Genomic DNA, 16,169 nt, shown 5'->3' with positions numbered 1-16,169 from the left:
AATGAGTGAAGAAGAAGTGAATGCATGATAGATCTTCTATATGTAGCTGGTTTAAAAAAAATCAATTCTTAGTAAATAAAAATATAATTCTTATGGGCAAATTTGGGCGACCATCTACCATCATTCATATTCTTACCTTATTTCCTATTCTCCCCTATGAATATTTACATCCTTTTAAAAAGAAATATATATATAAATTAGCATGTCACTCTTGTGCCCAAGTCCTACTGCATCCACCTATAGTCACCAAGTTGTTCTACCTCTATTATGGAACTTCAATTTTTCTTTTCAACTTTCCCCCACCCCCCACAAACTATTAAATATTAGTTATTGTTATTATCATTCCAAACATGTTATTTTTAAATTCCTAAGGCAGTATTCAAATAATATATTTATAATTTCAAATTTTGTATATAGAATTTAAATATAATCTCTTCATTTTGGAAATTTTAATAATTTATAAATTTTCCTATAAGAATTATACATTTAAATTTTATCTTAAGTTTCCCTAACGATATATTTCCAAATTTCAATTAAGGCACAATAAATATGTGATTAATTAAAATTATTGGGCTTAAGTATTTTATTTTCTACCAAGGCTATCAATTAACCCACTGTTGCAATTAAAGAACTTCTTAATTAATTGTACTATTAAAAAAAGTATTAATTGTTGTAACATGAACTTGTAAGAGACAATCGGATAAAAGATTAAAATAGATTATTAGTTATCCTCTTCCCAAAACATGGATAAATATTCTTTTTTATTAAGTTGCCATTTATGGAGCAATGGATTGACCATTTGTTAATAAATTAATTAATGTTGAAAGGCAATAATTTTTTCTTTATTTAAAGTTCTCTAATGAATGAAAGAGCACAAAGAAGCGAGGATAAGGAACCCTCCTTAATCGCAAAGAATGCACCCTAAAATAAACTCAATGCAAAGAAAAATGCACAAAATTTATTTTTTAATTGAAACTCCTCGCATTCCTTTTGGTACACGAAGTTTAAAAATTCTAATAAAAATTAAACATTTTCATAAATTTTTTCCCATCTTACCCCTTGCAATGCCTTTGTATTGTAGCATTAAGAAAATATCAATCGTTTTGGAAAGCACTGTTAGGGAACACGGGTTATGGAGGTGATGTTCAAAGCGCAATGACAGAAAAAATAAACCTTCCCCTAATCCAATTAACACAAGTAGAATAATTAATTATCCAAAAAAAAGAAAAGAAATATACAATAACCAAACACACAAAACCAGCCACACAATCACAAATAACACACCAAGATTTACATGGGCTGAGTTTGTGATGGAAACTCTAAAAGTCTCTTAATTGTCTAGCAAAAAACTATGAAGCCATAAAGCTTGTGCCTCATCATCAAAAGAAATTTTCATAGATGCCAACTAATTTATAATTTCTTGCATTTCATTCAAATGATTAGTAATAGGAGTACCATCCCGGTAGTTTAAATTCATAAGCATCTTTATCATATACAATTTATTTTCCCCTGTTTTTCTAGCATAAAGCTCAACTAGTTTTGTCCAAAGTGAGTTTGCATCAATTCCATTGGCCATATGGTTATGGACATTACCATTAACCCATTGCCGGATATAACCACATACTTGCCTATTTAACAAATTTCAATCATTATCAGCTCTATCGCTAGGCTTGGCTGACTCACCAAGAATAAGAGCATGATAATTTTTGCAATAAAGTAGGTCCTCCATTTTTTCTTTCTAGATGTGATAATTACTCTCATTCAAACTTATAATTCTACTAGCGTTCACCTCCAAGTCTACAAAGAACCCAAGCTCTGATACCACTATTGGGGAAGAGGGGGCTGTGGAGGTGATGTCCAAAACACAATGGCCCAAAAAATAAAGCTTCCCCTGGTCCAATCAACACTAAGTAGAATAATTAATTATCCAAAAATAGAAATACATAGCAACCAAATATACAAAACTAGTCACACAATCACAAAGAGAATACCAAGATTTACGTAGAAAACCCTTCGATTTGAAGGGAAAAACCACGGGACCGAAGTCTACTTCCAATCTTCCACTATCTCAAAATAGTAGGTTACAATATGTCTTTCCTTGTTAAAACTAGCGGCATACATCAACAAAAATTATCACGAATCACAAATTCTTGGCATAGAAAAATAAAGCCGGAATCAAACTTAAATGAGAAATGGAGAGGTCTCACCCAAAATAGAGGCTGCTGTCGAAGCTACAAAACCTAAGATACAAAGCTATAAATTATAATCAAACTGAACGAAATAAAGAAGGATCAGTCACGGATTTTTTTTATAAAATTCCACCCAATTGGATGAGAAAGAACCATCTGATCATCAAGATTAAGCTGACTGCACGGACACCTTTAATCCTAAAATTTCTGCCAACTATTTTCTTCTCTCCCTCACTCTTTTCTTGGATATCCCAAGGATACATGAAGCTTCCTTTATTGCAGCAATAGCATCCCAATTTAAGTGTTTTTCCTTCTCCAAAGATGACCCATCATCTTCCAAAGAAAGCCACAACGAAAAAAATTAATGAACCATTCCATTTCAAGACAACAAGCGGGACACCACTAAACACAAATGTTTTCAATTCCACTTGAACCAGAGTTTGTTCGAAAATGGAGAAAGGAGAATCTCAAATTATCAATGCCTAGTCCACCATCTTTTCGACAATTTCCAAATTAAGAACATTTGCTCTCAAGAGATTGTTGGATTAATGCGACAACGGAGTGTTGGGCATTGGAAAAGGTCCCTGCGGGTTTCTTGAGCTTTTATTTTTTATTTTTTTCTCAATTGCAAGTAATTCTCATGCACTATTAAAGTACATGTCAACTTCAACTTTTGACGCCAACAATGACAATTATATAATTTTTTGAAAAATAGAAAATCAAAACAACAATAATTGCAAATCCTCAATAATTTTATTATTGGCATAAGTTAATAACACAACAACTGACTACTACTATTACAAAATATCATTTTATTTTGGAGAGGTAAGCTCCAATGCCCACATTGATCAAACCATATATAGATACTAAGAGTTTGTTCTAGTGAAAGGTGGGCAGGACATTTGTGAGAAGGGAGGTGGCAACGTGGGTGTAGGCAGATTGGGTGGGATGGGCACTATCCCAAAACATGTATTGTGAAGAATTCAAGCATGTGGGTGTGATTGGGGTGCAAAGTTCTGCCAACTCTACAAATCCAGTCCCACAACATCCTCTGTCTGCTACCACAAAACCTACAATCACAAAATTAAATAAAGAATTAAATGATATAAAATATGAATAAGTAAATTTTTTTTAAAAAAAGAAAAGAAGATAAAAATATTAAGGATTTCATTTTTTTTTTCTTTGTGTAATAAAAATTCAAAAGTTGAATGATTAGATTACCATAGTTTTGGGGATTATTGCCCATGTCAAGCAAAGGCCCGTATATATCGGCATAGACAATTTGGGAGCCAGGGAGCGATGCTTGTAATTGAGGAATCTTGTTCACAAGCTTGTCGTTGTAAGATTTAGCACCTGCATTGATAATCTCCGAGCAACTTACAGCCAACGGAACAAGTTTTAGAGCTTTCACGCCTGGCCAGCATCCAAATGGAGGAAGACTTCCTATCGCCATTTTCCGTAAGCCGACATTGTATAGATTCTGCAATATAGGATAAACGAGAAAGATATCCCAACTATTAATTAAATGCATATGTTGATAAATTGTTAATTCAAATACAATTTTAAAAAGAGGAAATTAATTTTTTTTTAAAAAACTTATTTAGAGTCCGTTTCTTTTCTTGTAGGTTCGGCAATGAAGAAAATACTAAGGTTTAGGGAATGAGATCCCAACAAGTTTTCAATTTTAAGGAAGAGCAAAAAAAGAAATATATTTTATTTATAAAATTAAAATAATGACGGGGTTAGGCCCAACTCTAAGAAAATTAGAAATAAAAACTAAGGGATCCACGAATCTACAACCAAATAACTTTACATGCAATGTACGAGAAAAATGGTCTATTTGGTGTGATAGTCAAGTATACTAGGACCAATATAGTGCTCGCACGTGGGTGTGTTGGTTACAACTAGATATGCTTATCCAGTCTATTCAAAATAAATGGGCCTTAATCTAATATAGGAAACGTGACAAAATATGATTGGTCCTAATGTCTAGCATGCTAGCTAGTGCACTAAGAATTTAAAAATATTTTATAGGGGTTGTCGATGCCACCTAAATTTGAGTTAGATATGAGATCTACCTCTTGCATATGTCCTACACACATGTCCTCTTTCAGTGTAACTTATTGAAATACTCATCCTTACTTCTTATAGTTAGAGTAAGCAAAGTGTTGAAATCAGTGATGTGCTTAACTACCTTTACGAAGTTTTGAAGGTTTTCTTGAAGAAAATCTTGGTATCCATCAAGAGTAAATTGAGCCTTCCGAGTAGGCATAGGAAAGTAATTAAGTGCAAAGTCATTTGACCCTGCAACTATAAGAACAAGAGCACAGTTCAATATCTTAGTGGCCTCTCCCTCCCCCACAATCCTCTTGAGCCTCTCCACGTAATCCTTTAAGTACTCCGCTTGCTTAGACACGGCAATCACACCAGACAGCGACGTTGTGAGGTCATCGTAGCCAGACCCTGCTGATGCAAAGTCGACACCAGTCTTGACATCGTCATCTGTAAGGTTTGGGTCAAGGAAGGGAGGGACAGTGTCTTTGATACCAAGTGAAGAAGCCAACATGTCAGGAACCATTTTTCCATCGGTGAACCTCCCTGTGGCAATGTGACCTGGGAAGAGTTGGCCATATGGAAAGTGATTCGCCTTAAAGGTTGTGTCAATGAAGTTGTTGTTGCCTGTGTCCACCAACGAGTCTCCGAAAACGAGGATGGCTGGGAACTTTGGTTGGGTTGCCGAGATCGTAGTTGTAAAAATAAAAAGTATTGTAAGAACGCAAAGGTATTTTGGAGTCATTGTGAAATTCTAGAGTGACAAATACTATTTTGAACAACTCTAGAGGATTCGTTTGTAAGATTTTGTAGTTCACTCAACGACTATTGTTTTTGAAGATGGGGATGTGAGGGTCTATATAGGATAGTAGAATGCATGCGCTCCCCATTCATTCATTGCTATATTTGCATTTTTAGCAATCAAATTAAAAGGATGAAGAAGAAATGAGTGCATGATAGATCTTCCATATGTGGTTGGTCTAAAACAAATCAATTCTTAGTAAATAAAAATATAGATAGATCTTCCATATGTGGTTGGGCTAAAACAAATCAATTCTTAGTAAATAAAAATATAGATAGATCTTCCATATGTGGTTGGTTCAAAACAAATCAATTCTTAGTAAATAAAAATATATAGATCTTCCATGTGTGGTTGGTCTAAAACAAATCAATTCTTAAATATTAGTTGTTGTTATTATAATTTAAAACATGTTATTTATAAATTCCTAAGTCAGTATTCAAATAATATCTTTATAATTTGAAATTTTATGCATAGAATTTAAATATAATCGCTTCATTTTAGACATTTTAATAATTTATAAATTTCATGTCTAATTACATTTATCTTAAGTTTCCCTAACGATATATTTACATAAAGTCAAATCTTGTAGGTAATATTTCAATTAAGGTACAATATATTATATGTGATTAATTAAAATTATTGGGCTTAAGTATTTTATTTTCTCTTATTACGTGTACCACCTACCCAGGTCATCAATTAACTCATTGTCGTAATTAAAGAACTTCTCAATTAATTGTACCGTTAAAAAAAAGGATTAATTGTTGTAACATGAACTTGTAGGATACAACCGGATACAAGATTAAAATAGATCATTACTTACTCTCTTCCCAAAACATGGATAAATATTCGTTTTTATTAATTAAGTTGCCATTTATGGAGCAATGGATTGAGCATTTGTTAATTTATTAGTTAATGTTGAAAAGCAATAATTTTTTTTTTAATTTAATATTCTCTAATGAATGAAAGAGCACAAAGAAGCGAGGATGAGGAACCCTTCTTGCGCAAAAATAATGCAAATTAAAGAATATAATTACATTATTGTCCTTTTCAATTCCTTTGGAGATCCAATAACAGCATTACCTGGAAGAATCGCAAAGAATGTACCCTAAAATAAATAAAATTTATTTGTTAATTGAAAGTCCTCGCATTCCTTTCGGTACACAAAGTCTAAAAATTCCAATAAAAATTAAACATTTTCATAAAATTTTTCCCATCTTACACCTTGCAATGCCTTGTATTGTAGCATTAAGAAAATATCAATAGTTTTGGAAAGCATTGTTAGGGAGCAGGGGGTTATGGAGGTGATGTTCAAAGCGCAATGACCCAAAAAATAAGCCTTCCCCTAATCCAATTAACACTATGTAGAATAATTAATTATCCAAAAAAAAAAAAAGAAATATATAATAACCAAGCACACAAAACCAGCCACACAATCACAAATAACACACCAAGATTTACATAGGCTGAGTTTGTGATGGAAACTCTAAAAGTCTCTCAACTGTCTAGCAAAGAACTATGAAGCCATAAAGCTTGTGCCTCATCATCAAAAGAAATTTTCATAGATGCCAAGTAATTTATAATTTCCTGCATTTCATTCAAATGATTAGTAATAGGAGTACCATCGCGGTAGTCTAAATTCATAAGCATCTTTATCATATACAATTTATTTTCCCTTGTTTTTCTAGCATAAAGGTCAACTAGTTTTGTCCAAAGTGAGTTTGCATCAATTTCATTGGCCATTGTTAGGAACCTGTGAGCAACCAGAAAGATGTGACACCAGAAATTTAACGTGGTTTGGTCAATATCGACCTACGTCCAGGGAGCACACACCACAAATTCACTATTCGCCGGAAAGTTACAATTCTCACTCTCTCTTTCCCTCTCTTCCTCCTCTCTTTCTCCTCTCTGCTTTTTGAGCTTCTCACTTGTGTACATATCACATTCCTCAGCTCTTTATTTATAGGGATGATATTTAAATCAATATTTAATCACAATTAAATATAATCAATCACAAACGGGAGGTTTACAATGATGAGATAAATGGAGATTAATTGCAATCCGCGTTCCAATTCTTCACGTGTCTCCACCTTCTAGCTTTCCTGTCTCCACCTACAACAATCTCCCACTTGGAGATGGAGACGCCTCCTTAACCAGTATTATGAATAAATGATGTGCTCAAAATATGTCTTCAGACATGAAGACCAACTGAAGTTGAAGATAACTTCAGCTTCTCTGTAGTCACTACCTCAGTTAACATATTTGCCGGATTTCTACTACCTTCGATTTTTTCAAGTATCAGCACACCGTCGTCTATCAAAGATCTGACGTAGTGGTAACGCAATCCAATATGCTTAGTTCTGGAATGAAATGTTGAGCTCTTTGCTAGATGTATCGCACTCTGATTGTCACTGTACAAAACATTCCTCTTCTGCTTTAATCTAAGCTCCATTAACAAACCCTGAAGTCAAATCATCTCTTAACTGAATTCTGTCACTACTAGATATTCAGCTTCTGTAGTGGATAAAACAACAATCTTTTGTATCTGTGACATCCAACTAATAGCTGTTGAGCCAACAGTGAATATGTACCCGGTGGTGCTTCTGCGATGATCAATCTCACCTGTAAAATCCGCATCTACAAATCCTCAGATTTTCAGATCATTTTTTTCGAAACATAGGCACTTATCAATAGTGCCACGAAGATATCCAAAATCTACTTCACTACTTCCTAGTGTGTCTTCCCTAGATTTGACATATACCTGCTGACAGCTCCCATTGCTTGGCCAATATCCGGTCTAGTTCCAACCATAGCATACATTAGACTTCCAACGACTGAGGCGTATGGAACCTTAGTCATGAAGTATTTCTCTTCATCTGTTTGGGGAGATTGATCCTTTAAGAGACGGAAATGACCTGCCAATGGTGTATTTACAGCCTTGGCACTGCTCATGTTGAACCTTTGTAAAACACGGCTGATATACTCTAACTGAGATAGCTGCAACCTGCCTTGTTGCTCATGTCTAGAGATTCGCATCCCAAGAATCTTCTTTGCAGGACCCAATTCTTTCATATCAAATTCCTCTGATAGTTGCTGCTTCAATTTTTTGATCTCTTTTATACCTGATCCTGCCACTAGCATATTATCAACATATGACAGTAGAATAATATAGCTAGCATGATACCTTTTGAAGTAGCAACAGTGGTTGACATTGGAATCTGAAAATTGTTCCTCTGTATATAGCTGTCGAATTTCTTGTACCACTGTCTAGGAGCTTGTTTGAGACCATACAAACCCTTTTTCAATTTGCATACAAGATTCTCTTTACCTTTTTCTGAGAAACCTTCTAGATGTTGCATATAGATTTCCTCATCAAGATCACCATGAAGAAATGTCGTCTTCACATTCAACTGTTTAAGATGTAAACCCTTTAAGGCAACAATACTCAGAACATATATGATGGTTGTCAGCTTCACAACTAGTGCAAAAATGTCGGTGTAGTCAATTTCTTCCTTCTGCTCGAAGACTTTAACTACCAACTGAGCTTTGTACCTCCTGGATCCATCATGTTCTTCTTTGATCCTGTAAACCCATTTGTTATGAAGAGCCTTCTTACCATTGGGCATGTAGACACCCTATTTTTGCCCTAACCGAATAGAACAAAGGAGTCCCTTCTCGTTATATTATTATTATTATTACCTTATTTTTATTATTATTATTTTATTATTATTATTAGTACTTTACTATTATTTTGCTAGTATTTTTATTATCATTATTATTATTTTTTATTATTATTACTAGTACTTTTATTATCTTTATTTTATTTTTACTTTACTATAATTATTTTTGTTTTCCATTTATTTTATTGTTATTATTTTTGATATATTATTATTATTATTATTATTATTATTATTATTATTATTATTACTTTTTGTATTATTACTCTATTTTTATTAGTATTGTTATTATTATTATTATTATTATTATTATTATTATTATTATTATTATTATTATTTTACTGATAATATCTTTATTATTTTTATTTTTACCATAATTATTTATTATTATTTACTATTAATAGTAGTATTATTTTTATTATTATTTTCTTATGGATACTTATATTATTATGATAATTATTATTATTATTATTTCCTTTTTCATTATTACCATAAGAATAAAAGAATAAAAAAAAAAAATCAAAGAAGGAAGGTTGTATTAGGGTTTTCATTTTTTTATTATTATTTTTTTATTATTTTTTTATTATAAAACAAAGGGGGGTGAACACACAAGGGGGCGCGCACAAAGGCAGCACACAGCCGGAGCAAAAAAGCAAAAAAAAAAAAACCTTTTTCATTCTTCTTCTTCTTCTTGGAGACACTGCAGCAGCCACCACCGTCTCCGATCGCACACGACTCCATCACTCTCAAACTCCCATCTCTTACCTCCATTCCATCCTCTACTCCCCTGTTCCAGCACCCGAGCATCCCTCAAGCATTAACCCGAGCGCCAAGAGCCCAGCACCAGCAATAATCACCACCGGTGGCCTCCCCTGCAAACACCGACGGCCACACCCATCTCCGACGAACCCGCACACTTGCAGCACCAGACGCCATTGCTGTTGCCACCGACGCTGTCCACTGCCACGCACCAGCCATCCTCCAGGCTGTGCCCAGCAACCTCGCTCCTCACACAACACAGCAGTGCTCCGATCTCTCTATCTATAGCCGCCCAGCACGCACGGCACCACGACAACCTGTTCCTCTTAGTCCTTCGCTGCAAACACTGTCGCCGTCGCCCCAGCGTCTCCACAGCTCCGGACTGCCACACCACTGTCGCTGTCAACCACGTCCGTCACCAGCGCCATTCCGGCTTCTCCTCGCGCCGGATTTTTTTTTGGGGCTTATTTCAATGTTCAAAGTTGGATTTTGTTCTCTTGATTTTATGGTACATATGTATATATATATGGTGTTGTTTTCGTTATGTAAGTATCAAGTTTATATTTTTATTTTTACGTTTACTTTTATTATTTATTTGGTCTGCTGCGTTTGGTTATATTTATCTCTATTATTATTTATGTTTAGCACATAGATTATTTCAGGATTGTTTGGGTATTTTTAGTTTAGATTAATTTTCACATTAATATTGTCTAGGTTTTGTTTAACATTTAGATTATTTCATGATTGTTTGGGTATTTTTAGTTCAGATTATTTTTCTCATTAATATTGTTTAGGTTTTGTTTAACGTTTAGATTATTTCATGATTGTTTAGGTATTTTTAGTTTAGATTATTTTTCACATTAATATTGTTTAGGTTTTGTTTAAAACTTAGATTATTTTGTTTGGTTTTTTTTTATTTTATTTTTATTTTTTAGATTATTTTTCACATTAATATTGTTTATGTTTTGTTTAAGGTCTAGATTGTTTCATGATTGTTTGGTATTATCTTTATGTTTGTATTTGGCATTTCTCATTATTATTTTAGTATATATGGTATTATTTATTATGATATTTTAAGCATTTTTAGGATCTTAGCATATATGGTGTTTTTAGTATGTTAATATATTTAGTGATAGTATCATAGTATTTCTATTATGTTTACATGTGCTGAGATTTATTATAGTATCCTTAGTATATTAACATAGTAATATGGTATCTAATTACTTATTTTGACATTCATGATATTTTAGTAAGTGTGTATCGCTTATTACTTTATTACCATATATTAAAACCTCCCATATTAGTATCTTTCTATAAAAAATTTTTATACAATTTTAAATTTTGGGAGAGTATTTTTCATAAGTATTTTCTTAATTATTATTCCCTATGATTTTATTGCGGGGGTATGAGCCTTCGGGCATCACGTACCCTAAGCTCTGAGGGAATATATATATATATATGTATATATTTATTTATTTATTTTTCATATGTATTTATAAATTAATAAAAAGGAGTAATTTAAAGACTTATTAAATTAACTTAGGGATAATTTCGAATTAATTAGGTACCGTTCGTAAGAACAGGCGCGTAGGGGGTGCTTGTACCTTCCCCTCGCGTAACCGAACTCCTGAGTTTAACTCTGGTAACATAGACCTACTCTACCCCTAACGGGGTAGTAATCATGTGTTCTAACCACACTAAAAGGTTAGTGGCGACTCCGACACTTTCATTTTTTAATTGAAAATTCAAATTGATTTTAATTTCGCCGCCCGGGGCACACGCGCTCCCGGGACGTCGTGACAGGGCAACTTAGCTAGTTCCCATGTTTTGTTGGAGTTAAGAGATTTCATTTCGTTTTTCATTGCAAGCTCCCACTTGCTCACATCTCCTGCCTGACATGCGTCAACATAGCATTCAGGTTCTCCTCCATCTGTAAGAAGTAAATGGTTCAAATACCTCCTGTTTGGTACGTGCTGCCGAGAAGATCTCCTAAGTTTTGGTGCTGGAGTAGGAGGTGGTGGTGCAACAATCTGCTCCACATGTTCCTCTGCCTAAGGAATCTAGAGGAATCTAGGTAGTCTATTTAGAATTCTTTATGTTCTACTGATGTGTCCTTACACTTCTTAAAATATCATCCGCATATACAAAGGTTGTTTCAGACTCTGTAGACTCTGTTGTGTGTCTATCTTTGTACATCATCTTTTCATCAAAAATCACATCTCTGCTTCTGATCACCTTTTTGTTTTCATCATCCCAAATGAGATATCCAAATTTATCTCCACCGTAACCGATGAAAGTGCATTTCTAGGATTTCGGATCTAGCTTATTCCTAAAATTATCATTGATATGTACATATACAACACAAACAAAAACTTTCAAATGTGAAAGTCTTACCTCTTTGTTACTCCAAACTTCTTCTACCATCGCTTTCCAAATTTTAAAAGCATAAAAAACATCATATTTATACTTCGGAAAGTAAACCCATACCTTCCGTGAATGATCATCAATAAACGTGACGAAGTAATGCTTTCCTCCTGTAGACAAAATGGTTGTTGGTCCCCATACATCTTAATGGACTAGCTCAAGTCTCTCATTCTTTGGGTACTGATGTTTGTCTAGAAACTGACCCTCTTTTGTTTCCCAAATATGCAATCCTCACATGTATTAATCTTCACCGACTAAAAATCACTCAATTTACTCTTTGAGTGCATCACCCTGAGTCCCTTCTCACTCAGGTGTCCAAGTCGTTGATGTCATATGTTACCATCATCATTTCCTGTAGCAACTGTAATAGACATACATGTATCAGGAGTTACATAAAGAGTACACTTTTCTTACCTCGGGCAATTGTCAATGCAACCTTCGAAATCTTCCATTCATTACTAATGAAAGATGTGTTAAAACCTTCATCTGCCAATTGACCGAATGAGATCAAATTCTTTCTCAAGTCTGAAATATACCTGACATCTCTCAGTTTCCATACTAACCTATTCATTTTGATCTTTACTGTTCCCTTACCAGCAATGGCGCATGGTTGATCATTGCCTAGATAAAATTTACCGAAATTACCTGATGTATACTCCTCCAGGCAATGTTTGCTGCAAGTGGCATGGAATGAAGCTCTAGAGTCTAACACCCAAGACTCCTTTTTGCTCTCCAAAGAGCAGATCAACAAATCATTATTTTCGGAAGTAATATTTGCTCCTATCTTTGCCCTCGTCTCATATTCTTTCTTCTGACTTCTGCATTGGTTCTTATAATGACTAGTTTTTCCATAGTTCCAGCACTCAATAACTTTTGTGCTCTGGGAACCTGTGTCCTGAGTACCTCTAGGATTTCTGGATTTAGACCGCTTGGGCCTAGATCTACCATGGTTGTTTGATCGTCCATGTCTGTTTCCTCTACCTCGACTTTCCATGTTCAAGGATGAATTCGAAGTGGAGCCATGGTTCGACTGCATTTTGATTTCCTTCGTCAAAATCATGTTGACGACCTCATCGTATACAAGCTTTGATTTTCCTGTGACGCTACCGATGGTAGTAACGACACCATTCCAACTTTCAGGAAACTGACTAAGAATCAGTAGGGCACAAATCTCATTATCAAACGTTATCTTGACCGAGGCGAGTTGATCTGACAACTCGTTGAAATTATTCAAATGTCTGCTTAAACTTTCACCTGCATAAATGCTCATCGTAAATAGTCTTTTCATAAGATGTACCTTGTTTGCGTCTGAAGGCTGCTCGTATATATATTAGAGAGCGCATCCATCGGAGACTTGGTGGATGATATGCTTGATATTGAACGCCACAGATTTCGACAACGTCATTCTGATGTTCTGAGAGCTTTTCGATCAAGAATGTAGTAACCGGGAAAAAAATAAAATTTTTTTAAAAAATAATAATAAAATAATAAAATAATTAATTAATTAAATTAACAAGTAAAATGAATAGTATGATAAGGAACAAATATATATATATATATATATATACATAAATATAAAGTGCGAAAGCTTCTTCAAGAAGCTTTACTTTAATTAATGTATACTATTATATATATATAAAATAACACAAACTTCTTCAAGAAGCTTTGAAAGTCAAAATCCAAATTGAATTGGATTTTTGGGTGTGCGTGAGTGCACTCTCTCTCTCTCTCTCTCTCTCTCTCTCTCTCTCTCTCTCTTTCTTTCTCTCTCTCTCTCTCTCTCTCTCTCTCTCTCTCTCTCTCTCCTATGACTCTCTCTCTCTTCGATTCCGGGCTAGTTTTACGCCGGATCGACAAACTGAAGCCACCACGACGCTCCTGGTGAAGTTCTTTACAAGTCTGCCGGAGCGGATCGTCAGGAAAACAAAGTTGGATTTCATCCCAAATCCAAGGTAAGACTTTATATTCAATATTTGGATTTTTGACAATTGAAGAAAGTGATATACGCGTAAAAATAATGAACTCTAATACTGGAAATTTTCAGTTCCAGGGTGTTGATTGGGAACGTTGGGAATCATCCCTAAGTTGAGGTAAGACTTTTTAAGTAGAATTTGACTTAGTGGTAGTTATAGAAAATGTTGTACGTACGAAAATACTAAACTTTAATTCTACGAGTTTTCATTTTCAGGGTGTTGAGTTGAGAACCTTGTGGGACGAGGAAGATTTTCTTAGGGGTTTTTTAGGAATCAGGTAAGGGGATAAACTAAGTTAGTTTTGTTTTGAGAAAATGCATGTATATATATGTAGCATTTGGTTTCAGGAAAAATAAATATATTTATATATATGATTTATATTTGGAAAATACTGTTTAAATGATGATATGTTGAATACGTGGAAAATTTGTTTAGTGTGACATGAGTATAAAAATGTTGTGAATACTATTTTCTGGGAATGGGGACGATATGGATTTCTATGATGGAAAATCGGCGTACGGGCCAAGATATATATATATATATATATGTGTGTGATTTGCCGGCATACGGGCCGTGCTATGTTGATATGTTTGCCGGCTTACGGGCCGTGCTATGTGGATGAGATTTGCTAGCATACGGGTTGTGTTATGTGATTTGCTGGCGTATGGGCCGAGCTATGATAAAATGTGAAATACCGGTGTACGGGCCGATGATTTTCATGATATATGTATACGTGAAAAATGATATGAATGATTTGATAATTAATGATATGAGTTATCCATGTATCACGATTTTAGTATATGTATATGATATCAGAACCTGGTTGGCTTGGTCTAGGCTAGCACTTGCACGGTACCGTTGCTATGTGTCCATGGTCCTCGTGATCATGATATCTTTGTTAACGCCGCTGTACGGAGTGGTGTGAGATTGGATGGTCGATGTGGTTATTTTCAAGAAGTGTGTTGTTATCGCCCCTGGTGTACTGACCAGTCTAGGTAGAACCATCGGACCTACAGACTACTGTTTGACTTGGCAGTGGTCGGCCAACCATTGTCAGGTCCCGCCTTCGGGCCACACAACCCAGTCATGTGGGGGTAATACATGACAACAGCCAGCTAACCTACCAGGATTGTTTTATGTTATTATTAGTGTATGAGATGAGAAATGTTTATAAAAATGCAGTATATTCTGCTATGTGTTGATATATATGTATATTTTCCCAGATTTGATAAACAGTATTGAATATGTTATGTATGGTATATGTAGAACACATAATACTCATGTTGCCACACATTGGTATTAGTTTATTTCCCTTATTGAGAGGTGTCTCACCCCTAAATCTTTTTAACTTTTCAGGAGCCCCGAATAGGAGAGCGGGAAAAGCCCCGCTGATATAGTACGGTCTATCTACCCTTTTTGAAGGGTAAGTTTTGTAGGGATAGTTAGATTTTGTGGAAAATGTCCCTAGGTTTTATTTTTGGGATGTATATATGAAAATACAGTGATTGTAGTAACTTTGGCATATTGTAGTATATGGTATTGAGATGTACATGTTTGTATATTTTCTATTGCTAGGGCTTCTACTTTATGCTTTGACATATCCCTGGTACCCACAGGCCCAGGTGGATTGTGACCTGATGAGCTGGAATGTATGATGTGATGATAATTTATTTATTAAAAAAAATATATGTGAAAAAGGAGCAGGTTGTTACAGTTGGTATCAGAGCCTAGGTTGCTAGATTCTGTAGACTTTAGAGTGCAGCATGAACAATACCAGAGTTTAGGAAATGATTTGAGGTTTTGTTCTACAGTCTAGAGGCAGGACTTCCGTGGTAGTTTCTGTGTTTTTCCTGGAGTGACGATTTCAGGAAAATCATAGTAAGCTATTGTTGGGTTGTGTTCCTAGAATGTAGGACTGGGGATTAACAATAAGTTAGAAATGTTGAGATGAGTGGTGAGGATAGGTGGGTAAATTATGAGGATAGGATTACTGAATTGCAATTGTTATTTTCCAGGATGGATTCAGAAGGAAATAGTGCCCATGCGAGTGGCAGTGATGGAGTAGGACCATCAGGTGCAGCTAGGGCTGACTCTAATGCGGTATTACGTAGCGTGGCTCAGCAGGTTATGACTGAGATTTCTAGGAGCTCGAGGGAGCAGAGTGGTCCATCTACAGGTCATGGGTGCACTATAGAGAAATTTACAAAGATGAATCCTCCGGCGTTCTCAGGTGGAGTTTATCCTGTAGCCGCTGAGAACTGGATACAGGAGATTGAGAAAATCTTGGCTGTGCTGC

The 16,169-nt window shown here is 34.9% G+C and overlaps 1 protein-coding gene across 1 annotated transcript; it reads right to left on the bottom strand.

The window, feature by feature from the left end:
• Nucleotides 1–3,068: 3,068 nt before the first annotated feature.
• Nucleotides 3,069–4,986, bottom strand: LOC131149916 (GDSL esterase/lipase At2g30310-like). Its single transcript, XM_058100710.1, has 3 exons — nt 4,384–4,986; nt 3,411–3,669; nt 3,069–3,259 (listed from the first exon to the last, which is right to left on the bottom strand). Exons 1-3 carry the CDS (start codon nt 4,984–4,986, stop codon nt 3,069–3,071), a joined length of 1,053 nt encoding a protein of 350 aa, XP_057956693.1.
• Nucleotides 4,987–16,169: the final 11,183 nt, after the last annotated feature.

Source organism: Malania oleifera, chromosome 2 (genome assembly GCF_029873635.1).
Source record: "Malania oleifera isolate guangnan ecotype guangnan chromosome 2, ASM2987363v1, whole genome shotgun sequence".
NCBI classification, from domain to species: domain Eukaryota; kingdom Viridiplantae; phylum Streptophyta; class Magnoliopsida; order Santalales; family Ximeniaceae; genus Malania; species Malania oleifera.
This window is presented reverse-complemented; position numbering and strand designations above follow the sequence as displayed.